General features: G+C 43.2%; 2 protein-coding genes across 5 annotated transcripts; both read right to left on the minus strand.

The window, feature by feature from the left end:
* Positions 1 to 4,411: 4,411 nt before the first annotated feature.
* Positions 4,412 to 12,962, minus strand: LOC123189016 (alpha,alpha-trehalose-phosphate synthase [UDP-forming] 1). Of its 4 annotated transcripts, none has more exons than XM_044601338.1 (17): positions 12,365 to 12,961; positions 11,911 to 12,008; positions 11,423 to 11,811; positions 10,274 to 10,379; positions 9,949 to 10,050; positions 9,665 to 9,821; positions 8,727 to 8,815; positions 8,509 to 8,557; positions 8,317 to 8,417; positions 7,987 to 8,174; positions 7,734 to 7,848; positions 6,616 to 6,780; positions 6,409 to 6,531; positions 6,241 to 6,328; positions 6,036 to 6,166; positions 5,750 to 5,905; positions 4,412 to 4,963 (listed from the first exon to the last, which is right to left on the minus strand). In XM_044601338.1, the coding sequence occupies exons 1-17, from the start codon at positions 12,894 to 12,896 to the stop codon at positions 4,715 to 4,717; spliced, it is 2,838 nt and encodes a 945-aa protein (XP_044457273.1). In that variant the 5' UTR covers positions 12,897 to 12,961; the 3' UTR covers positions 4,412 to 4,714. The 4 variants fall into 4 exon arrangements, 3 of the variants coding, with proteins under 3 accessions (XP_044457273.1, XP_044457281.1, XP_044457268.1); XM_044601346.1 differs by having other exon boundaries at positions 5,750 to 5,848; positions 10,265 to 10,379; positions 12,365 to 12,960; XM_044601333.1 differs by having other exon boundaries at positions 10,265 to 10,379; positions 12,365 to 12,960.
* A 7,373-nt stretch (positions 12,963 to 20,335) lies between these two features.
* On the minus strand, positions 20,336 to 26,287 carry LOC123189048 (sugar transport protein MST1). Its single transcript, XM_044601368.1, has 4 exons — positions 26,129 to 26,287; positions 23,128 to 23,538; positions 22,090 to 22,409; positions 20,336 to 21,749 (listed from the first exon to the last, which is right to left on the minus strand). Exons 2-4 carry the CDS (start codon positions 23,279 to 23,281, stop codon positions 20,646 to 20,648), a joined length of 1,578 nt encoding a protein of 525 aa, XP_044457303.1. The 5' UTR covers positions 23,282 to 23,538; positions 26,129 to 26,287; the 3' UTR covers positions 20,336 to 20,645.
* Between the last annotated feature and the right edge of the window lie 156 nt (positions 26,288 to 26,443).

Raw genomic sequence — 26,443 nt, forward strand, 5'->3', positions numbered from 1 at the left:
GATCTAAGGCCCAATGGGCCAAAAGGGATAAGCCAGAAATAAGTTATGTTAGGGGGAGGAGGTCACGAACCAACGTTCGTACCCCCTCGACCCCAATTAACGCACCCTGATCAGGGGCGACCCAAACCAACATGGTTTAGGTCCCCTGATCGCCATCACCACATATAAAGAGGGGGGCAGCTGGCCACGGACGATCCGACCTGTTCACGTGCATCTACTTTGCCCTCCTAAATCCCAACATCCTAATCCGATCTGAGGGAGAGTTGTGCGACGGGAAGGCCTTCTCCTACCTTTGCTTCGGTGCCAGTGTAGTGCCGCTGGCGCCCGGAGGGACACCGCTACCCGTTGCAAGCTCTACACCGAGCCTGCATCAAATTAAATAGGCACGCGACTTCACATCGACTACACCAATGGATGATTCCATTGGTGGTAAGATCCTAATCCATATCTCAGTTCATTAAGGCCGTGTTTGGTTGCCATTTGCTACAGGGCCTGCATCACATACACTTCCCAAACCAGCCTGCTTGAGCAAAAACAGGCCCTAATACACCATCTACCAGTTGTTTGGTTGCCTGCATCTAGTGTCCCTGCATTACGTAATGCCCAAGTGCACTTTGTTTGGTTGCCTGCATTGACCCGAGCGGCACATGAACACGGCGTTTGGTTGCATACAGCGTACATGTTGTGCTTACCTTGTACCCTAGTTGGTGAGCTTACCCACACCTAGCACACCAACGCCACAGCACAGCAATGGCGATGAACTGGGCGAAGATGATGAAGTTCTTCAGCTTCAGCCCAAACTGACGATCCACCTTAACACCTCCAACCTTGCGACTGTCAACACTGCTGCCGTGCATTCGCACCCAGTCGGAGTAAGCTTGTTCTGCTGCCTGCCTAGTCTTGAACCCTCTATGGGTGATGTTGTTATAAGATGCCACTTGTGCACTGGCCTCTTCCCATGAACTATAAACCCCTGGGACCTTACCGACGAACACAGCATACCACTTGCCCTAGCAATGCACAAGAGCAAGAGTTGAAGCAGAAAATCAATGGAGCACACAAGTAGCAAGTAAAGTAGCACACAAACAAGAAACAACAATGGAGCAGAAAATAAGTAAAGCATGCATGATCATACGGCATAGCAAGTTTTTCCTAGCACTACCTTGATGTTAACCTACCACCACATTCAAAAGAGGGTGTCGTCCTACCACCGCAAGTTCACCATCAACGTGAGGGGTTAGTATATACCACCTCACCAAAATATACAGACCATGAAATAGTTTTTGAGCCCTAGCTACACAAAATGTACGTCGTCATCATCATCGTCGTTGTCGTCGCCACCGCCATCGCCGTCGGGGATCATGCACGCTCACAGGCAGCACTACTCTAGTAGTAGTGCTTGCCCAGCCAACTCCTGAGCCACAGCACCCTATGAGCGTCGGCCATGGCAACGAAACCAACACCCTAGGCCTTGTTGTCAAGCAGGTGGCTGAGAGCTGCCATGAGAGCCTTGTCGCTGAAGCCACCCTAGGTCATGATAGCGCCATACAAGTCAGGGTGGACGTCGAGGGGCTTGCACTCCCTGATGGTTGTTGCCACCTCCTTCACTGCCTCGGTCATGCTGTAGAAGACATTGATCTCCTCCTCCATCAGGCCTCCTCTCTTCCTCTTCCTATCATGGACGGGGTCAAATGGCTTGTCGAAGGGCTTCGCAACGGGCTTGTCAGGGCCATCGAGGACCTCGACGTCCGGGGTCCCAGGGAAGTCTAGCATGGGAGAACCAAGAGGCTCCCCCGAGCCCATGGCATGCTTCCCAGTTGCCAGCCCGAAGGAGAAGATGTGCTACATCGGGTTGTAGTTCTGTATGGGTGTGTTGAGGAACTCAGTGTCCCTTGGGTGGTCCTAAGAATGAAACACAAGTGTTGTTAGTTGCGATTAGGAGTAGGCAATGGTGGACAGTATGAAAAGGAAGAGGGATGTGAGCTAACCGCGACATGGTCGGCGTAGTGCTCTACCTCCAGAACTATGGAGCAAGTGTTCTCATCCCATGAGGCACCGCTAAGGTCTCTCAGCCTGGACACTTGGATCCATCGACTTCTCCACTTCCTCGGGTGGTTGTACACCTGGGTGGCAGACACCTCTTAACCACAGAACTCGAACACCTGCTTCGCAACGGTGTTTAAGTGCACCTCCTTGAAGCCCTTGTCAGTCCTAACTCCACTAGAGATGAGCTCACACATCTTGTTCAGCACGAACGTGGACATGAACGGCTGCCACTTCATGTTGTTCGACCAACCATCCTTCTTTGCCTTTGTTGCTGCTAGCTTGAGTGCAGCGGCAGCAGCAGTAGTAGTTGGCTCAACAAGCACTACTGGCACATAGAGGGAATCAGAGGCAAACACCTCTGAATCAGGTGCCATCTGGGACATAGGCTGCGAGTCCTGGACAAACGATGGAGCAAACTGGTTGTCGAACAAGACAAGGGCCTGACTAAGATCTTGCGTCTGCGTGGTCATGTCCTACAATCGTAGCACGCATTGACAGTAAGCATAGCACACAACATACCGGACAATCCATGAAAGCAGAAGCACACATGTACATGGTTCATCACTATCATAGTAAGCACATGCTTCATCGCTACCCTACCAAGCAGACCGGACAATCTATGAGCAGGAACATACAACTACAACAAACAGCATGCTACAAATGGACAACCAATAGCTACAAATCACAGATCTAAGCATGATTCAACACAAGCACAAGGTTTAACTTCAAACTCTACTACTAATCTAGCCTACCACATGCTTGAACATCTAGCCCTACCACAAATTGCAACCGCGGCATAGCAATCAACCATATCAGCTCACAGATCAGACCACTAATCAACCATGCATCTAGATCAAACCCTAGCTGCAGCTCAGATCTAGCTAGAAGGAACAGAGAGAGGGGATTGAACTCACAGAGGCCATGGCTACAACTTGAGGACGAGGGGGGCGGTCATGGAAGATCAACGCCGGCCGATGAAGGAGCGCCGACGCCGTGGACCGCCGGCCGATGAAGATGCGCCGCTTACCTGCTCGTCGGTGCCGATGCGAGTCGGCGGGAAAGCTCGAACGGAGGGAGAATGATGGCGGGAGTTGGGGCGGTGATGGAGGGGCTAAATAGGGGTGGACTCGGCGGGAGGTGAGCCGAAATCCTCCGGCCGATTTTTCGGCGACGTGGGTGAGCTCGCGCCATCTCCCCTGCTCGCACGAGGGGAGAAGCGCGTCGCCCTCCCCTGCCTCGCACGAGCCAGGCTCGCGAGCTACTGCCGATTCGGGCGTTTCCCCTGGGCCTGGCCTGGGCGTGCTTTAAGTTCCGTGCGATGTGGGCCGCATAGTGAAAGCAGGCAACCAAACGGGCCACTTTATTCCCGCGCGGGCTAGGCTGGACCTAATGCGGGCAACCAAACACGCCCTAAGAAATTAGGTGATCTAGTGACTAGGCTAACGTTCCTGTTACATAAATTCTACGGGATTATTTCTAACAATAACCCATGATAGTACTTCTGCATGATACTCCCTCTGTAAAGAATAGTGATCCAAACGCTTTTATATTTCTTTACGGAGAAAGTATATTCTCAACAGATTTCAGCAATAGAATCCCGTCCTAATGTCCTACACACTGGGCCAACACCACGGATTAACTATATAGATACCGTTTCTTTAGCTTTAGGATTTTATTTTCCTTTTGTGGGAAGTTTGCTGTAACGGGTTGAGTGTAAGCAAACGAGTGCAACACAACATGGATGCAAACGAATGCCACACATTAATAAGCTTAGCTATTCAACTTGTCAAACAAAACAAAACAAAAAGTTGAGCTATTCAAAACTTCACTGCAAGAATCCACCCCGTCAATGGTGATACATACTCCCTCCTTACATCTATATAGGGCTTAATGCGTTTTTCGAGCCTAACTTTGACCAAATGTTAGAGCAATAATATATGACATGCAACTTACACAAAGCATACCAAATTCGTATGTAAAAGGAGCTTTCAATGATATAATTTTCACATTATACATCTCATGTAGTATTAATTTTGTGAATAGTCAAAGGCGGTCCTGAAAAACGGATTAGGCCCTATATAGATGGAAGGAGGGAGTGACAACTTTGGAAACAAAGGATAGTAGAACAATGCAACAATGATCATACATACTTTCCCGTATTGGTATCCTTTCATTCATCCATGGAAAACCAACCTGGCATCGTGCTTAATTGATATCGACGCAAAGATGCATATGCAAACTAACTATAGAGACATGTGTGACTTGCACTGAATTTGTAAGGAACGTAGAAACAGAACAACAGGACTAAACAGTTAACAAAGTACAAATAAAGAAATAATACTTTGAATTGAATAAAATCTGCATAAGAACCATCCATCGGTAACATCATTTACCCGTTTTACAGCATCACGTTCTGTACATACACCGACCAGAGCTTGTGTGGTTAACAAAAGCTGATGAAGTGAAGAACTCTTGCTAACATTGTCTTCTTCAATTCTTAGATCGAAAAAAATCATTTTTCCTAGTATATTACCCTTTTTTGTCTAATCTAGAATTCTGTACACATGTGTATGAGAAGAAAAGGCCAAGTGGCCAACTGACTGGTCGCTCAGATCTGCTGATCGCGATCTTCTTTCCTTTTCTTCCGAACAGTTGAGCAATGGACAAGCTATGGTGGGTGACTCATGTTACCTGGAGCAGCAGCTGCTGCAAGATCCTGGAGTAGGGACACAACTTCGCTTGTTCCCTTGAGATTGTACCGTGCTACAGAGTGTTCCCTACCAACAGTGCATGAGAAATAGTTCTTATGGTTGAGGTCAAACTTGATGCTTGAGCAATCCTCTGCTTGACACCCCTTTCCCTTTCTTTTCGCTCCAGGTTGAACATCAAAGCTGGGTAAGGTATAAATATCTTCATCCTGAAAAACGGTGCAATGCCATTCAACTTTGAGTTTGAGCATAGATAATGTTTTTATACTCCAGTAGAAATCCATCAAGGCACTGACTAAATAACATGACAAGCAGTGGAAGAGTGAACTGTAAGTGGGTTCCCACTGAATTCCCAGGATATCATACCATCCAAACTTCATATAATAATGCATAAAAGTTGGTTACATACTACTCCCTCCGTTTCTAAATATAGGAGTATTTGACTTAGGAACATGCTAGACACACATGCAATATATATACATATTACAAAATTACCATATTAAATTATACCATATCGCTGGAAGTTTATATATCTTCTACCAATTACATTTCCTAACTATGATACATGCAAAATACAGTATGTGTATGTGTCTATGAATATGGATTGCATTACTGGATCTTTGGGTATATTGCTACTGTGACACGACAGTTTTTAGTTTCTGCTGTTCTGCAAGGATCTGGACTTTAATGTACAACAGAAATGGGAGAAATGGTTTTCGCATCAAGTTGAACATTTGCCTAATTTTTTTCAAAAATAAAATTTGTTTGCTTTCTGCTGACAGGTTAAATGTTTGTGAGTGGGTACTCTCTTCTTTGATGAATAAACATAACCTGAAGGTGAGTTCATAGGTCTCATGCCTTCAATTCTTTTTTAGAACTCCTTTGACTCCAATTGTGAATATTCATATTAACTATTTATATGCTGTCTCTTTTAGTCTTTTTGTTGAACTGAGATAACATAAAAGACAACTCGGTAAAGAAAGTTCATTAATTACCTTTGCAAGGAAATGACCAATGCACAAGACATAGTCGATTGGAGTAGCCATGATATTTCTGAGATCCAACTCGCGAATAATTTCACCAACAGCTTTACCCTGGACAAACGAATGGATCAGTTTATACAACATTGCCAGCGACCAATATGTTCCCTCCTATATACAGAAAATATGGATCAGTTTACAAAACATAGCGAACAAGCATTATGTTCCATTCTTCGGGAAAAATATCTGCTTGTGCGACCAGTAAAACAATTACATTTTGATTAAAAAAGTGAGGGCAGACCTTGGTGACTCCCATAGGACGAACTTCAATTGATCGACTGCCTTGAACAACAACAGCGCTTTGATTTGATAATGAATATGCCCCCAAATGCTGCAGCAGATCTGTCGCTTGATTTCTCCCAAACTGAACATCTGTGGAACATTTGCATAAAAATTAGAAACATGGGCCATTTCGTTTGTGTTCAGAATGTATATTAAACACCTACCTGCATATTTATAGTTCCAAACAAGTGATGATTCACGCTGTTCAAAATTAGACCTCGGGGTTCTTTTGGTGAAGTATTCAAACACTTTCTGGAAAAAAATACCAGCATGCGTCAGGAGGGTAAACCAGAAATTGTAATAACAGTACACAATTCACCATGTAGATGCACCTTTACACTGCCAGCCCAGCTGATTTCATCCTGTTCATATCTAGTGGTTATCCATTCTTCACCAGGTCGCCGAAAGAACATCCCATTCTCTGCCGCTAACCACAATTTATAGTCTGCAAAATTCTAAACAAAGAAATGGGTGTCATTTTCAAATAGAGGTTTCACTATATAGTATGTATATAACATATATGAATATTAAGAGGTTACTTTATCGAGAATACTCTTGCCGTATCCACTGACAACAACGACAGTCGTATTCTCATTATCACAAAGTGTCTTCAGTGGTTGCTTAAATTCAGGGTTCAACTTGGGTTCAATGTCAGCCCCTTCCTCAAACAATTCGATCTGACCAGTCAATGTTGCATTGAAACCCTGTATAGCAACAAAGTTGTTAGCGCTATGGAGTAAAATATGTTATACCAGAGTACAAAAGAAGTTATTGGACGATGGAACAAACATGAATCATAATCTGAGGAACTCATCACGAAAATGGCTAGGCATCCAAGATCAATTAATCAGTATCATCTTTCTTTGTTCACAAGTGAGACACCACTAAACAATTTGTGCACTTCTGTTTCCTGAGCGAAACAGTTCTGCATATCTAATTTGACATAGGGGAAGGGGAACTTGTGGCTACACCCAGGCACATATTATAAGCTTTCTTATTGAAAGGAAATAAAATGAGGGTATCCAGCTAAACCTATCTATAAACCTTGTAAAAACTAATTTATAGTGAGTCACCCTCTGTTATTTTGAATAATTTCTAGAAGTGTGGCTTCAGCTTAATTTCGAACAAAAAATGAACAGGTTTGCAAAACCACATGTTCATTTAACCATGAGCGTCTACTGCACGCACCAGGAATTGTGTGTGGGGCCCAAGGCATCATGTAGCATGGGCATACACTTACCCACCCAGACAGACACACATGTGTACTCTAAATAAATAAGGCGCAGTGTAAGCCTTCAATTACAGTTGATAGAAGATGACGGGTGCAACACATATGACAACATTAAACATGTCTATTCAGAGGTTCCTTTGAATTGAAAAGGTTGCCGGTATAAGAAAGTTTTCAAGCAAATAATAGTGCAAGCAAGTTAAAAAAAATCGAACAGTCACCGGGGGGGGAGGGGTTCCCCGCCTGAATATATTGCTCAAAAGGCTGCCAAAGCCAAGAGTCACCCCTTAAGCTTTGGCTGATCCAGTTTATAAGGGAAACCGGATCAAAAACCTAAACAAATTGACCCCGTTTATGAGGGAAACCGGCCGAAAACCCTAGCAAGTAAATTTATAGTGAGGACATAAAAGAGAAACGGTGCACCATTACCAATATGAGCAAACGATTGTTGGATTGTCCATATTGTGCAGCTGCTTCTCCAATAGGGAGCACAGTAGTGTGTATTGCTCGTAGCGGAGCTTTACTAGTTGCATTATATAGGTCGCTGCAGGAAAATAAATACGATAATTGTTAAAATCACAATAGTAAGAATACTATGTGTATGGCCAAAAAGAAACCCAGTCATCTGATAAATACTAGTCTCCCAAACTCAACACCAGATTGTAAAGCATCAGCTCCTCACCAGACATAGTTTTCTGCCCAGTCTTGTGCGGTGTGTCTTGACACAAGTTCATAATTATGCCTGTGGTGCTTCTCCCTGTCTTCAGTTGGCATATCCAAAGCACATTTTATTGCGTCTGCTACTTCCGCAATATCCCATGGGTTTACAATAATAGAACCAGCCCCAAGAGATTGCGCTGCCCCTGCAAACTGAAAATAAGAATAACAGCAATTCATGTAACATTGACACCATATTTAAGAAAAAAGGGAAATGTGCAACATCCAAACATATAGTAACCACGTCAGCACCAGGAGATACCTACAAATATCGGCCAGGTCAAAAACAGCTTACCTCACTCAGTATCAGAACACCTTTATTTGATTCTTGACAGGCAACATATTCATAGCTTACAAGATTCATTCCATCTCTCAGTGATGTTATCAGAGCTACATCTGAGCAACACAGAACGGACTCACAATTAAAAAAGTAGACCATAATAGTAGAAGTGATAAACACAGAGGACTTATTCACAGGAAATGGTACCAGTGATTGCATAAAGAGCACACAATGAATCAAAATCGACGGTTTGATCCTGAAAATATAGGCAACATCAGAATTTCTCTCACAAATCATAATACACAACATACCAGAATTAAAACATCTCTATTGTAGTAGTGATGATTAAAATGCATTTCAATACAAACATTTCATTAGTACTAACCAAAATATAAAATTTGTGTGCATAGGGGAAGGGGACAAACCAGGTGTAGAATAGGAGTTGCTTTCAGTGTTCCGAATCGACCATTTACACGTGCAACCAGTTCATGCACTTGACTTGCTAGCTTCCGATCTGCTCAAGTGAACACATAAAACATTAACAAACCAGAAAACATCATTAGCTTAAGCATAGCTAGTCGAAATGGAAGCATTGTTACTATATTATTTTTTTCAAATGTTAACATATGAATTACAGTCAATAAAATATGTAATCCCATTTAGGATTGGATACCATGACTCCATGAGTGTTCTTGACAGAAACGATTTCTTGTAATCGCCTAATGGTACGTGCTAGCAGAAGTTAAATCTTGTTACTAGAAACTACCTATATAGACCATCATATACCTAAATGTTAAATCACATGCTTTTTTTAATACTGAACTGGTAGGATTCTACTAATCAATAGTCAATGAGTGCAAACTCCACTTGCGGATGTAAAATTCAAGAATGGCCGACTGTCGGTGTGTTTTAGACTGTTGGTTTAAAAATAAGAGAACAAAAATATGCATGTAAGCTTCTTATTATCTTGGGACTAGGGACCCTTAAATCTTAATGAGGCATTTTCATTTTGTCAATAAAAAGTAGAGAATTACCTAATTATAGAATAGTAATATGCGTTCAATGATTACTAAGAACAATACTTTGAAATTTTCTAAGGAACCCAATCGTGCAGAAATTTATGTTCTGGACACAACACTTCAAGCATTAGCGCATCTTCTATTTCATTCACAAGTGTCAGCAACAAATTTGGGAGTTTCATTACTTCAGCTAGTAGAAGGTATATTATTTCTGAAGCATGATATCACATTATTGTACTAAATTATAAACCCATTCAAGTAAGTAAATATTCTGCATGTCCACTATATGAGTTATTTGCATAGAAGGAAGCAAAAAATTATAAAACCATAGAAATGAATCTTACATTCGGGTACGTCACTTCTGGTTGGCACTGCAATCTGCAGTAGAACCACTTTGTATCCAGAATCCAGTTCCTCATTTTTCTCAAGAAATTTCTCAAAGGCCAACAACTTTTGCAGGAATCCTTTAATCATGTCTAGCCGGTCCACACCAAGTATTACCTATCACATTAGCAAACGAAAACGAATGAAATAACATAAAATGTTGAGAATCCAGATGTGTATATGATTGACCAAGCAAAATCAAAGAGCTAACTAAGGAGATGATACATAGAAAATATGTTCATACCTTTCGGCCAGCAAAAAGTTTCTTGAATTCGGTAATTTTCTCTTTCACTTTGGGACCCTCCAATGCTTTTGTAAAACGCTGAGCGTCTATCCCGATTGGAAACTAGATATTTTAGCAAAGTGAGTATAAAACAGAACCAATTCTTGCATGCATAAACAAATAATTTCAAATCTTCTAAATGGTGCTAAGATTCAGATATCATGATGAACAAGGAAATGAGTGTATACATAATGTTGTTGTATTAACAAGACTGAATATCATTTTGAAAATTTCAGATAAGATGATAAAAATAGAAATTACAAGTTTCCATACGTACAGCATCCACCTTGACAATCCTTCCGTCAAACTGAATGCTATCAAGGTCACCCTCAAGACCAAGCAGGCTAATGCAAGCACTCACAAAATGCCTTGCATAATCATACGCATGAAACCTGAAAAAGGAAACATCACTGCACATGAAACGACCCATGCTATATAGAGCTGATACTTCCAACAAATTATAATGGGATTAAATCACAAGGTTCAAAAAAGTAATAGGCATAAATTGTGTGTTGTCAGTGCTTAGCATCTAGCTTGCCTAGGAATCAGCAGGTGTCATGTGTGCCCAGGCATTCCGTAGAGACACTGTACAGAAGAGCTGCTGGCAGGGCTGGAAAGGTTGGAGAACAGAGAAGAGAACAATGTTGCTACAGGAAAAGATAACTTAGTGCGGACCAATGCACACCCAGTGATTCTAAACAACTGCTACACATGCATTTTGATTGTGTGGAAAACCTGGTTATAAAGAGATGTGCTCTACCTGGTGGAGAGACATGGAAAAAATCCCCAAAGCACTACATTGTATCCTAACTAGGAGCAAACAATAACAAATCATCCTCCGGAGGGTATCTACACCGCCTTGCAGGCAGGAGTGGGGACTGCAGCACCACCCGACTGGACTTATGTGGAAGCTGATCTGCTAGGAAGGAACCGGTGGCTCTCCATAACCCAAACAACACAGGTTGTGTTTCCTTTTCTCCCTTGGGTTGCTGTGTACTTGGGCTGCTCCCTTGATGTTCTGATGGGTGTTAAACTGCTGACACACTTCCAATACTGTGTGTGAGAACTGTGCTGGTGGAAGGAGTGTTAGATGCTTCCTAAATTTGAGGTGCAGAGAGTTTCCGTAGTTGTAGCAGATACACATGACATTATGATATATAAGCTCAACATTTGCAAGTGCTAACAGCGAACAATTTGAGACCATGTACAACAGCAAAGCCTTTATTCCAAACAAGTTGACGTAGGCTAGCGAGAAACCAAGTAGGAACTGCACACACCCACAAAAACAAGTTGAGGCTTGGTGGTGTGTGTGGCAATCTCTAGTAGAGAAGATGAGCACAAAAGAGAATGAAACAATGAAGAAAACAACAAAAAAGACTGCAGCTAAGGCCTGGATTTGAGTAGCAACAAAATTTAGGAAATAGAGTGAACTCACCCCACTAAGTCAGCTTTAAGCACCGCCTCCAACAACTCCGCACGGTTTGGCAGTGCCCGGTACATCTCGGATGAGGGAAATGGCGTGTGCAGGAACCAGCCTACCTTCATGTTGATATTATACTGCTTCAGCAACTTGGGAAGGCACATCAGATGGTAGTCATGGCACCATATGATATCTCCTTCCTTATAAATTTTGCACACTGTCTCTGCGAACATCTGATTTGCTTGAGTATACGCTTCGAACTGCGACTTGATACCCTTTGCCTTATTGATCTTGTACTCTTGCGGGAGCCCCAAGTAATGGAAGAGTGGCCAGAGAATTTTGTTGCAATACCCGCTGTAGTACTGGTCCATCAACTCCTCATCCAGGAACACAGGTACGCACCTCTTAAAAAACAATAACAATGTTGGTTAATAACCCAGCCAAATCACCACTTACCATCAACAACGTCAAAGACTACATGGGTTTGTGAGAATTTAACCAACCCGCTTGAATAGTTCCTCGGTGATTACTGTTTGATCGGTCTCATTGGGGACGCTGACGCCAGGCCAGCCGACCCACATCATTTGCACATCTTTAATACCTGTGTCATCACAGTTCACAACATTGCTTTAAAATTATGACTCGCAGCACATCACATTGCCAAGAAACAAATTCACTTATAATTGAGGGCTCAGATCACATCATATATAATGCCAGAAAAACAACATCATATCATGAGGGGACTCACAGCCTACGAAGCTCAGATACAGCAGAAAAACTAGCGTGCAGGGGTCATATCAATGATGATTTGTATATGACAACAGAATATATGAACGTATCACCATATCTGCGTTTTTGAAAAATGACATGTCACAGTATCCGTATGCTGGCAACCTAGCTCAGAGCATATCGCATCGCCAGAAAAAAGAGGTGGGGGTTCTCGATCAGGGGGATTACCTTGCAGGGCGCTGACGAGACCGCCAGAGCTGCTCGGATATTCCCACTTCTTAACCGGGTGGCGCTTGGCCGTGACGGGGAGCCGATTGGCCACGATCAGGACGCGACCATTCGGCCCGAGAAGAGCAGACAGGCGGCTGGCGGGGACTTGCTCCGTTGATTCGAGGGGCTGGTTGAGAGCGGTGGCGGGCGGAGTCCCTGAACTGCTAGCTACGGAGGTAGGGTCGGCGCGACCTGAGACAGGAACGAGGCCAGGGGCGGAATCCGCCGGGTCCTCGGGCTCCTTCGAGTCGGTGTCCACTGCGTCCGTCGACGAGGACCTCGGAGAGGACGAGGAAGTCAGGAGGCGGCGCGCGGTGCCGCTCTCCCGCAGAATCCTCTCGAGGAGGAACCGGGTGGTGGCCGCGTCGGCGTCGTAGAGCGCGGAGGGGTCGGCCGGCACCGCGCCATGGCCGCCGAGGTCGCGGAGGAGGCAGCGGCTGTGCGCGACGGGCGACCCGGCCGCCTCCAGCGGCGGCGGCGCGTGCAGCATTCCGCCGAGCAGTTGGCGTGCGACGGCGTGGGGGTGGGAGAGGGGCGGGTGGCGGAGGGGTTTGGCTTTGCCGCGGCGGTGGTTGTGGGGCCCGTCTCCGCGGCGCAAACGCAACGGTCTCGCCTCGGTATATACCCCCGTGGTTGTTCTGGAAGAAACGGAGACGGGTCGCGGCGCCCGGTTTCACAAATGATTGTTACGCAATTGGTAAAGAGGTATACACTAAACTACCGGTGTGGGACCGATCTGTCAGTGGCTGGGTCTGCCGCTGATCTGGTGTGCTGTTACCTTACGTGTAATTATGAGCCGGGAGGTTGCAGTTTAGTACTACTCCTAAGAAACATTTTTTACGCGATGGCTAGAGAGGTGTGCTAAACCATCTGCTGTGGAACCGCTATGTCAGTGGCTGGGTCTGCCGCTTGTTTCGGGTGATGTTATCTTACGTGTTATTATGAGCTGGCCACCAAACTTTATCAAAACAACCGGTGCGTTTTTACTTTTCCTTTTGCACAAAAATAGAACAGTACAACAAGTTGTTTCTATCGTGCCTGTATCTATGTTGTGGTTTAGTTTTCTTGAGCAAATCGAGATTGCTTTTGTTGGAAATTGATAATACTCCCTCCGTACCATATTTAGCACTTGAAGTGCTAAAATGACACATATTATGGTACAGAGGAGTAGTAACATGTTTTTTGGGGGATTGTGTACTTTTTCGAAGTCTAGTTAAGGACCTAAATCATTACAGCTGGATTCCCATTATAAGTTGTTTACCACACATATCATGTGATAACTAATAATAATGTGTTCAGAAAGATAGAGACCACACATGACATCCAACATTAATGTTGCATTATGTTTCTAAAATGATGTAGTCACCTTGAAAGACCACATGCTTTGGATGGAGATATTACCCTAAACAAAATGCACATGTACTTGAGATTGAACCATGCCCCTCCCCCCTGTCCCTCGCGACTGTTGTTTGCAAACTCCAGCCCTCCAAATGAAGGCGCCATGCATTCATTCGAACAAGGAGCCTAATGGTTCCTTGGTTAAAATGTACACCATAAGGAAAAAGAAGAAGAAAAAACATGCAGATCTTTAACATACACATGTAGAGACATAGTTATGCATCTGGAGCTTCAACTCAAATAACCACGAAGATAAAAAATGTTGACCATGCATCAAGCGAGAGCCCTCTCTGCTTTCGGGCAAAACTTGTGAACATGCGCATTGGAGATGCCTCTAGAGATGGAAGAAACAACCATTAGGGGTTCAGGCAAGCGTTGGAGTCCAGGATTGTACGAGATCACCAGCTGACTCCACCATTGACCAAATTTCGGCATGACGGTAATACGACCTGGTTGGCACTAGTAGGATGGCGAAGCCATCAAATCCTCAGTGCACTATGGTATAGCCACAAGAATGCTACTGGAGGCGGTTAGGGCATCTACAATGGGGACGCTAATGTCGGGCGCCAGGATCAAAATCATGTCCAGACTTTTTCTTTGTCGTTCTGTTATATTTTGAATTGTTGGAGCGCATGTTCTTTGTGGCTTTGCGTTGGAGGGGAAGACTCTAAGACAAGTGCTTAGCCAAAAATTTCTTCACTAAGACTTCCCATTGTAGATGCCCTTAGACCACCCAATATATCCAAAAGAGCTCGTGGATCGTTGGTGAGGCAAGTTCGTGGGCAAGATCTGTGTTGCCTTGAGATAGGGACGAGAGAGGGATAAAGGAGAAACCTCTACATTTACGGAAGAACCCATACCAAATTCACTCCGCGCTGGGCCGGACCATCTACCATTTTCTCTATTTTCAAACTACAAAAAAGCATGCATGTGTGTGGTTCATATCGAAGATGTTCTGGTTCAATGCACGCCTCAGTAACCACCCAATCACCACACGTTGATGTGATTACATACACTTTTCCGTGTTTTCTTCTTTCTTTTTTCTTCTTCATTTTCCTTTTATCCTTCCCTTTTTCCATTTTTTCTTTTTTTTTCTTCTTCCTAGTTCGATGAACCTTTTTAAATTCATGAACTTTTTTCTTCAAAATCAATGATTGTTTTCTAAAATCCAGGAACTCTTTTTCAAGTCTTTTTCAAAATCGATGAGTTTTTCAAATTCGTGAACTTTTCTCAAAATTGATGAATTTATTTTAAATTTTTCGAAATTGATGAACTTTTTTCAAATCAATAATGTTTTTTTTTTAAATCGATGAACTTTTTTCCATATTTGTGAACTTTTCTTCAAAATTGGTGTACTTCTTTCAAATTTATGATTTTATTTTTCAAATTTGATAAAAAGGAAAGTTGAGGGAGTGCGATCGAGAAAGGATGAGCGGTGTGCTTTTAAGGAGCCGGCCCAGTTGACCGCATGTGTGGGCGCCAAGAAGGTGAACTAGTGCTTAACACGTTGTATAGGAGCTCCCTTGTGAGATATAGCTACTCACGAGGATAACAACCAAACGCGCACCCTCGTCCGTGGTAATGGGCTGGTTCGTAGTATTTGAGTTTCCTCTGTTTGTTTGTTTCTCCTTTTGATTTTGCTTTCTTCAAATCAGTAATACTCGAATCGGTAACCTTAAAAAAACACATGCATTTTTTACGAAGGTTGGCCACACGTATTCTTTTGTTTTTGTTTGTGAACTTTCTTTTATGTCTCTTTAAATCAGCGAGTTTTTTAAAAACTCATGTTTTTTTAAGAATTGTGAACAATTTTTAAATTCATGGACATTTTGAAATTTAAAAACTATATTCAAATTCAAAAACAAATTTCAAATTCTTAAGTTTTTATATCAAGAATAATTTTCAAATTATAGATTATTTCTTCAAATTCGAGAACATCTATCAAACTCGTGATTTTGTTTTGAAACCCGTGAATGATTTTTGAGCTCATGAACATCATTTTGGAATTTATGAACAAGTTTTCAAATTCACAATAATTTTTGAAATCGATGAACATTTTTTGAATTTGCAATATTTTTTTATTTCTTGGGATATTTTTAATTAGCAAATAATTTTTGAAATTCGTGAATACTTTTTGAATTTCGTGATATTTATCATAATATTATAGAATTCATGAAATGTTTTGGAGTTCATAAACTTTTTGCGAATTCATGACTTTTTTGAATTCATGAACAATTTTTAATTTCGTTGACATTTTTTGAAATTCATGATTCTTAAAATTCCTGAATATTTTTGAATTCATGAACATTTTCTAAAATTTGCAACTCATGAATATTTTTCTGAAAATTGTTCATGAATATTTATATGATCATGAAGTTTTTTGGAATTCTTGGAATTGTTTTATTTTTCTTGCAAATTCTTCGAATTTCAAGTTTTCGCTAAAGAAGAAAGGCAAAAGCTGAAAAAGGAAAGAAAGAAACAAGAACCCCGCACCGGCAGTAGGCCAACCCAAAGCCGTGCGGGTGGGCAGCCGCATCGAGCATCCCCTGCGCATTTGCTCGGCCTCGATCGTTGTATGCAGGAATTAGGAGGTCCCACAATGAAAGAACGTGATATGAAAAACGATACGGGCGATCGCACAAAGGCCGCTAACACACGAGGCAGAGAAGCACGCTCAAACTCTCACGTGCGCCTGCACGAATCGGAAAGCAACTTGATCTAACGGTTTAACATGTGACAGAGACAATGGTTTAGCATGTGATAGAGACTTTGACATAGTTGTTTCTTTTATCCACTACCTATGATGAATCTACTGGGTAAAATGAGAATATGCAATTGGTCCACAAAAGAAACAACAGGGGATAACAACAAACTCAACATGCACATTTGTTTTCCAAGCTTTACCATGAGGCACAAGTAAAGTAGTATAAAAATACTTATATGTACATCTTCAAAGTGTTGTAGCATGCCAATACTGTCACTAAACTATGATAAGGACACCTTTGGTTGACATCTTCTACCGTAAATTTCTTTTTAAAAATAGACCACGCGAAAACAAAAAGGCCATCAACTTTGACAATTGACACTACGTACATTTTCTCCTTGAAAAAATGCACACACTAGTTGTTGTGGAAGTACACTAACCAAAGTTGGTGTTGTTACAATATATTACAACTAGGCAAGTGAACCCTAAAACCACGCCAGAGGCTCTTACATTTCAAGATGACTCATTGGGTCTGCATGTTTGTCTGGTGCAGGTGCCGTCTCCGGTTCTAGTTTGACGAAGCGCTTCCAGTACCAATGGTGTGCCCAGACGGCGCCCATGGCCTCTATGTGCATGCCCTTGGTCTCCGGAAGGAAGGCGATGAAGAAGGCGGTCATGATGACGACCCAGGTGGTGTTGTAGGCGAAGGAGCCATACTTGAAGCTGCAGAGCATAGCGAAGAAGGACTGCATCTGCACAAAGGTTACGTGAACGAGATGGACTCGCTCATGCTCTGTCTCCCGCCGACCTCACCTCCAACGGGAAGATCTCGCTAGGGATGATCCACTTGAGCGTACCCCAGGAGATGCCGAACCCGGCCACGAAGAGGCACACCAGCGCCACCACAGCCACCGCGTATGGGCCTCGGTATCGCCTTCCCGCCGTTGGTCCCCAGCTCGGCACCGAAGATCCACGTCATCCCCACCACGCGCATGAGCAGGACACCGACACCGAGCTTGAAGAGGAAGCAGCGGCCGGAACGGTCGACGGAGAGCGCGGTCACGAAGATGGACGCGTGGCTGGACGTTGACATGAGGATTGCTAGCCACTCCCGGGGCCCCTACTGGTATTTCTTCTTCCAATATTTTTTATTAATTTTAAAATAAATCTCCATAAATTTTTAGGTCATTTGGAGCTTTTCGAAGAATAGCTATCTCAAGTGTAGCTCTTTTCAGGTCCAGAATTCCAGCTGCCGGCAATTTTCCTCTCCATATAAATCTTGCATAATAAGAGAGAAAAGACATTAAAATTGCATCATAAAGTGAAATATTGACCCAAAACATTATAAATATCAGTAGGAAAACATGATGCAATATGGCCGTATCACCGTTGGTGTACCGGAGCATAAGGCTTTCGCCTGAATCCATTCACGCACCACACTGAGGAACCTCGACCACTTGCCTACCCAAGGGAAGACAATGCGGCCACCAAACAAGACCTCTAGGGCAAGATCTGTGACACCATTGCCGAGGCACCGCCAACACTATGATACCCACGCGCTACATCCTCTGTTGCCCACACAACCAAAGGATGCCACCATCACCGCCACTAAGACGCCTACTGAAAAGCTGACCCCAATGGACCGCCACCATAGACCATCACCATAACGAAAACAAAAAATACAAATAAAAACGAAATACCAGTGACAATAGAAAAAGGAAAAAAACTAAAAAACCCCGAAGAAACATGTGCAGAAAGAATGAAAAACAGTGAAAACTAATAAAGAAACGAAGAGGAAATGAGATTTTTTTAATGAAAACCATGAAACAAAAGAAACCAAAGAAAAGTAAAATAAAAAACAAAGTATAAGGACAAAAAGAAACCCAGAAATCGAGGAAGAAATAAGAAATTCAAAGAAAAATCCAAGGAAAAAAAAGACAAATATAAAGTATAATGAAGAAAAAAGAAAAACCAAGGAAGAAACAAAAGACAACCGAAGAAAAAAATAAAAAGGAGAAAAAAACCAGTGCAAAAAAGAAAAAGAAAAAGGAGAAAGAAAAAGAAAAAATAAAACGAATCCAAAGAAATACTAAAAGGAGAAAGAAAAAGAAAAAAAATGAAAAGCGGGTGAAAACCGATATAAGAAACAAAAAAATTAAAAGAAAAGAAAAATGAAGAAAGAAACGAAGAAAACAGTCTGAAAAAAACCGTTAGAGAAAACCAGAGTTAACACAAAAAAGAAAAAAAATCGAAGAAACCAGAGCGAAGGGTAGCATATATTGATTCGAATAAACCAGAGTTAACACAAAAAAGAAAAGAAAAACAGATAAAACTGGACTGGCCCAGTGGCAACGCGTGAGGAAAACTTATAGGCGAGTGTAGCATATATCTCGCTTCGCATGGGATAGCGAGCAAATACGGTAATTGGCTGGCCCGTTAATATGTTATTGCGTTTCTTCCATCTGCTTTCTGTATTTTTTTTGTTTTACGTTTTATGATTTTTTTGTTTCTTCAAATAACTGACTTTTTAAAAAAATCGTGTACTTTTAAAAAATGTGAACAATTTTCCAATTCATGGGCATGTTTTAAAATATCAAACTATTTTACAATTCTTGAACAATTTTCAAATTTGTATGTTTTCTTAAAATCAAGAATAATTTTCGAATTTGTATTTGTTTTCAGTTATTCAAACATTTTTTAATTTCGTGAAAAAATCAAACTCAGGATTCTTATAAGTTCATAAACATTGTTCTGAATTTGAATTTAGTTTCTGAACTTCCTGAAATTTATCAAACTTGCGGACATTTTTTGAAACTGATGAATGATTTTTGAACTAGTCAAGATTTACGTGCACATTTTTTGAATTTTCAACAAGTCTTCAAATTTGCTGTCATTTTAAAATCCTACAACGTTTTTGAATTCGCAAACCTTTTTTGATTTCATGAAGATTTTTTGTTAGCAGATACTTTTTGAAATTCGTGTCTATTTTTTGAAATTCGTGATTTTGATTGAAATTCACAATATTTTTGGAATTCACGAACATGTTTTGGACTTCGTGAACTTTTTGTGAATTCACGAATATTTTCCTGAATTTCTGAACATATTTTTATTTCACTGACTTTTTTGTATTCTCGATAATTTTTTAAATTCCTGAATATTTTTTAATCCATGAAAATTTTCTAAAATTTTCAAACAGTTTTTGAACTCACAAACATTTTTCAAAGCAGTAAACAATTTTGAGATTTCATGAATATTTATATAATTGTGAAGTTTTTTGGAATTATTAGAATTGTTTCAACTTTTCTTACAAATTCTTGAAATTTTTAAGTTTTCGCAAAAAAAGGAAAGCAAAAACTGAAAGAAAAAGAACGGAAAGGAAAAAAAGAAAAAAAAACGCACCCACAGTAGGCCGGCCCAAATCCGCGCGGGTGGGTGCGCATAAACCATGCGGGTTCGCAGCCGCAGCGAGCATCCCCTCTGCATTTGCTCGACCTCCATCGTTCTATGCGGGAATTGGGAGTTCCCAGAACAACAAGAAAAGTGAGGTGAAAAATGATACAGGCTATTATACATAGGCTTCTAATACACGAGATAGAGAAGCACGCTCAAACCCTCACGTGCGCCTGCACGAATCATAAATGTGACAGAGACTTTGACAAAGCAAACACATTTCTTTTATCCACTACCTATGATGAGTCTACTGGGTAGGATGAGAATGCGCAATTGGTCCACAAAAGAAAGAAAGAAAAAACAGCAGGGGATAAAACAAACTCAGCATGCACATTTGTTTTTCAAACTTGACCATGAGGCACAAGCGAAAACAGTAATAAAAACACTTATATATAACATGTTCAAATGTTGTAGCACACCAACACTGTCACTAAACTACAAACTATGATAAGTACACCTTTTTTAGGGAGATAAGTACACCTTTGCTTGACAGCTCCTACCATAAATTTCTTTTTGAAAATAGACCACGCGAAAATGAAGGGCCATCAACCTTTGACAACTGACACTACATTTTTTCTGAAAAAATATAGGCACTACTTGTAGTGGAAGTACAGTAACCAGAGCTGGTGTTGTTGCGGTATATTACAACAGGACAAGTCAAACCTCCTACAATCACGTCAGAGCCTCTTACATTTCAAGCGACCCGTCAGCCAGTTTGTCTGGTGCGGGCGTGGGCTCCGGTGCCGGTTTGACGAAGCGTTTCCAGTACCAATGGCGTGACCAGACCGCACCCATGGCCTCTATGGGCACGCCCTTGGTCTCTGGAAGGAAGGCGATGATGAATGCCGTCATGACGACGACCCAAGCGGCATTGTAGGCGAAGGAGCCATACTTGAAGCTGCATAGCATGGCGAGGAAGGACTGCGTCTGCACGAAGGTGAGCGTGAGCGAGATGGACTCACTCATGCTCTGCCCCGCGGACCTCACCTCGAGCGGGAAGATCTCACTGGGGATGATCCACTTGAGCGGCCCCCAGGAGATGCCGAACCCGGCCACGAAGAGGCACACCAGCGCCACCACGGCCACCGCGTAGGGCCTCGGCATCGCCTTCCCGCCGTTGCTGCCCAGCTCTGCGCCGAAGATCCACGTCATCCCCACTAGGCACACGAGCAGGATGCCACCGCCCAGCTTGAAGAGGAAGCGGCGTCCGAAGCGGTCGACGGAGAGCGCGGCCACGGAGATGGACGCCAGGCTGACGACGTCGGTGATGATGGAGCCGAGAATGGCCTTCTGGCTCGTGAACCCGATGGTGAAGAAGAGGAGCGGCGCGAAGAGCGTGACCACGATCATACCCGTCAGCTCGAAGAAGAGCGGGATGAAGATCGCCATGACCAGGTGGGGCCGGTACTCGCGCATCAGGATCCGTCGGAATGCGCCGGACTTGTGTCGGCCGCCCTCCTCCGCGGCACGCATGATGTCCTTGAGCTCGACGTCGACGTCAGCGGCCGGCCCGCGGATCCGACGCAGTGAGTGGCGGGCCTCGGCGACTTTCCCGCGCAACACGAGGCTGTTGGGCGAGTCCGGGATGAAGACGGCGCCGACGAGGATGACGACGGCCGGGATGATGCCAACGCCGAGGGAGAGGCGCCAACCCCACCCTGGGATTGTGTTGGCGCGGTAGTTGACCAGGTCGGCCACGAACATACCCACGTTGAGGAAGAAGTGGAAGATGCTCGTGAACGCCCCGCGCCACCGCGCCGGCGCGATCTCCGCCAAGTACACAGGTGCGGACTGCAAGAATCTCACAATCATTATTTTACGATTGATGGACTGGATGGAGCAAGCACACGAGGTGGTACTCCCTCCCTTCCATAATGTAGTTTTACAGATATTTTTTTTAAATCTAACCTAGCAAATGTTGACCAAGTTTATATATCTACGATGCAAGATATGTAAAATATGTAAATAAGTACATCTTATGATTAAATTACTATGTTTGGATTCTAGATAAATGTTTTTCTCCAAAAACTTAGTCAAAAGTTTGTGAGGTTGGACTTTGAAAAATTATATGCACGGTGTTAATATGTTATGAAGGCGAAGGCAATATCAATTTGCTGACGGACGGCCTCACCTGGTTGGTGAAGCCAACAGCAAAACCGAGGAAGATGCGGCCGATGACGAGCATGTAGATGTTGACAGCGGCGCAGTTGAGGATGGCGCCGACCAAGAAGAACGAGGCGCCGATGAGCATGGAGTTCCTCCGGCCCACCTTCCTCGTGACGTGGCCGGCGACCAGGCAGGCGAAGACGCCGGCGAGGTAGAGCGAGGAGACGAAGGTGGTGAGCACCTGGCTGTCGAAGATGCAGTAGGCGTCCTGCTGCGCGCTATCCACCTTCTTGATGATCTCCGGGAAGAAGGCCTCCAGGAACGACCGCATCTGCGTCAACCCGCCTGAAATTAAATTTTTACCGCATGAGTAACTTGTTAGCCAGCCACTTGACCATCAAACTACGCAATAGCCCCAGCTCCATCAATCAATGTCCACACATTAATTTATAATACATCACCAATAGTTCAGCTTGTAACTTATAACTGGACAACGTCATATATATAACTCGGCGTCTCTCTCTGCTACAAATAAATAAAGATGAAAAACCTTCTGCCATGCCTCCATCAACTCGAAAGGTCCAAAGACAATCAAGACAGATATCCCATACCCATTCAACAGGATGTATGACTCACAATCAAGTACAGTACTAGAAGAAGAACCTCGACTTTCGACTAGATGGCTCACAATCAACACGATGTACAGTATGACTCTCTCTCTCTCTTTTGCGGGTGGATGTATGACTCACAATCAAGTAGTAGTACTAAAAGTCAGCTGGACTGGATCTCAGTGAAAACAACTAGAAGAAGATCTTCCATGATTCGTTTTTGGCCGGATTCAAAGGAGTTAGCTCTCACAAAGCATATTACTTACTACAGTACTTGTCAGATACTCCGTCCGTAAAGAAATATAAGAGCGCTCTTATATTTCTTTACGGAGGGAGTAACATAGTACGTAGCTGTTTCTAAACATGATCATATTCATTTCCTTGCTAAGCGTCTCGGCGAGAAGAGGAAGAACTAACCAACGGAGAAGAAGAAGTTCATCGCAGCGCTGGCTGACCTGTAATACTGATGTCGTAGCCGAAAATGAGCCCGCCGGAGGCCGCCATGAGGCAGCTCATCACCACCGTGAACGTGATCTCGCTGCTGTAGCCGGAGGCCACGCCGGCGCTGACGCCGGCGCCCACCGCCAGAGCTCCTCCCCCTCCTGGCATATTCAACGGCGTGCAGAGCTCGAGTTTGACCAAGAGGCGATTCTACCAGGCCGGGGCGGGAGACAGCTCAACGCAGCGCTAGTGTCAGTTGGATGAGTACTTGTAGATGTACTAGTAGCCACTGGCCACGGAGTCAACCATCCGTGCTTCGACTGACGGAAGAAGCACAGCAATCCATTTCCATTTTCTAATTCTCTGGGTTTTCATTGATCCAGTTAGCAGCCGACGTCGCCCATATTCATTTTCCTTCAACCAGACTGCATGTGATCAGTATAGAGTACATAGTCTGAAAATGATGCAATGACAGCACCCTAGCGCCAGTAATACTGCGTTGTCAATGTACCATTTTTATTTTATTCCTAAAATGTTAGCATAAGAAAACACTTTCAGCAACATGTACTTGCACATTCATTTTCAGTTGTTATTATTTATTCCTAAAATACAACAAATATTACCTTCCACATTATCATTTAAAAACTTGTACAACCAGTAAGGGTGAACTGAGCATAGCTCAAATGGTTAGCGTCCTTGTGGTGGAGCCAGCACACAAGGGTTGAAGTCCTAGACTTGACACTGGCTCTCGCATTATCCTGGATTTATTTTAGCCTTTCTGACGGTGCGCGTTCAATGCAAGGAGACACTTCCGCCCACTGTGAGACGCTTGTAGTGACTTCATCAATCTCAAGAGCAATGTATGTGCCGGCTCAACATCTCGAAGGTGCTCACAGATGTTGTGTCGAGTTTGCTACGACTGGAGAATTTGTTATAACTTATATTTTATTGATTAAATCGGTAACTTATGTTAAGCTGAAAAATACTAGGGGAACTCTCGGTCCTAAGAGAGTAATATATTGTAGATGGTGTTAATTATTATTTGTCCAGATAAGTTCATGTTTCATATCCTGCAAAGTCAAATCTTGCAATTCAACTTGCATGACCATATCAAACTTGCATGGTCAAATATATGGCCGGATAAGTTCATGTGCGAGTCGGGTTTGTTAGGAGATTGGGTGAAGATATTGTCTTGGCCTTGGATCTGTGACCGGCGATGGCGGCGGCTACAGGTGTCGTAAACCTTCTTGGAGGCTCGTTGTGTTGCCGCCGCACCCCTCCCACATAGATCCTGCTCCGGGGGAAACCCCAGATCATGTGTTATTGAAAGATTGCGACGCATTGATGTCGTTTCCCCATTCGAGGGCTTCGTCTTTGGAGGTGGGCATCGGCAAGTGACCAGGGGAAGGCGTTGGTGTTGGTGTCGAGGCTTTTGTGATAACGATGGCAGAGGCGAGCGAAGTCGAAGGTGTGGCAATGGTTGCAGTAGTCGGCTCTTCTTCGGCGTGTCCATGGGATTACCTCGGGTTGTTTTGTTGCGGTCAAGTTGAAGCTGCGGCAGCGGGGCCCTATGGTAACAGGTCGCCTGTTCAGTAATCTTTTGCGGCGCCAACCGTGCATAGTCTCCTTTCAGAGCCAGAGCTACACTGCCCTCCGTGCGGGTGGCTTGGTCTGGCACGGGTCTTCTTGTGCTTCCACACGGCCTCTACAGTGAGGGTTGGGTCGAAGTTCATCTTCGACAAAGTCGGAGTCGCTTGCTCGGTGATTAGGAGAGCAATGACTTGTTGGGGAGAACTGATGACGATGACACCGGAGTGTATCTTGATGAGGCCATCTTTTTTTAGGTGTGTGATGACGATGACGCCAGAGTGTATTTTGATGAGGCCCTTTTTTGTTTAGGCGTGTGTGGCATATCATGTATGTGCCTCTCGGCGGTTTATGACAGTTTTTGTCCTGTTTTCCATTAATTAACTAAGCAACTCTCTTTTGCTTAACTAATAGATGAGGGAAATCTTTTGCCTTCATTTCAAGGGGAAAATTGTGTCCTCCGCTATCTTCACAAATCAACACAATTTGCACACTAAATAATCATAGATGAGCTGTACTGATGTCAGTTACGTTGACATTGTCACAAAGATTATGACGAGTAATACAGTATTTGATAGATAAGTTGATGTAGACACATCCCACATGTGATACATTATTTCCTCTACTTGTAAGCTCTACCGTATTTCTGGTACACCACATGCATCTTCTCTTTGAAAAGGGGGACTTGGTACACCAGCACATGACTAGCTACTGATTTGGTCTAGATAATGACAAGAAGACACATCTTGATGCCGTCATTGATTGCAGAGCACATAGAAATTTGAGATTCCACATTTCTGCATACTTTAAACTTCAGACTACCGCAGTGTTCTGTGGATGATTACTCTTGTACCGTGTGTTTGGGTATATTATACATTAAGTACTCCCTTTGTCCCATAATATAAGAGCATTTTTGACACTAGTATAGAGTATATTACAAGGATAGTCAACTTAGAGTTTTGAAAGTGGGATAATCTCGAACAAGAGCCATCCACATCAACAGAGCGGCTATCTCGATCTTCAGTTGATGAGCACACATAATTTTGCCACATTTCTGGATAGTTTGAACTTCGGATAATCAGTGTCTTGTAGGTGATTACTCCGTATGTGTTTGGATATAGTATAATAGTAGAAGCATTGGCACGCTTTGTTGTGCCGTTGGGCTGCTACGGTGGTCTGTTGAAGTTAAGCTTTTGCTTCGCTTGCAAAATTACAACTATCTGAGCTGCTACCATTTATTTATTTTGGCAGCAGTTCCAGTAAAGAGAGAGGAACAGTTTTGAGAATAGAGTTCTTTTTGAACAAGATTCTGTTATATATTCTTGGTAAAGGAGAATAGATACGAGCTAAGGAAAAGAAAAGATTATTGCTGCTAGAGATAGAAACTGGAAGAAAAGAACAAAGTGGACAATCATAGTAAACACTTACTCATTTATAAGTTTTAGTAGCAAATCCCTTTGAAATGCATCATGGAGAAATTGCAGATAATCCTCCATCTAGCACAATTACTCGTGTGCTTCGACAGGTCAACGCGCAAAATGGAGATAAATCCAGGCTTCACTTCATAACAGTTACCATCACCCTTCCATTTTATTTTATTCTGACAAATGTGAAGATAACATATTGTCATGAAGAACCAGAGAGATTAGCACTCTCGATGCCAACAATTCACCTGAGATGGTTGGTACACTATGCACATTGGTTGGGCATGTCAAGTGTGTCGAGGATGAGGTGGCGCTAGTT

The sequence above is a fragment of the Triticum aestivum genome, chromosome 1A (genome assembly GCF_018294505.1).
Source record: "Triticum aestivum cultivar Chinese Spring chromosome 1A, IWGSC CS RefSeq v2.1, whole genome shotgun sequence".
NCBI lineage: Eukaryota > Viridiplantae > Streptophyta > Magnoliopsida > Poales > Poaceae > Triticum > Triticum aestivum.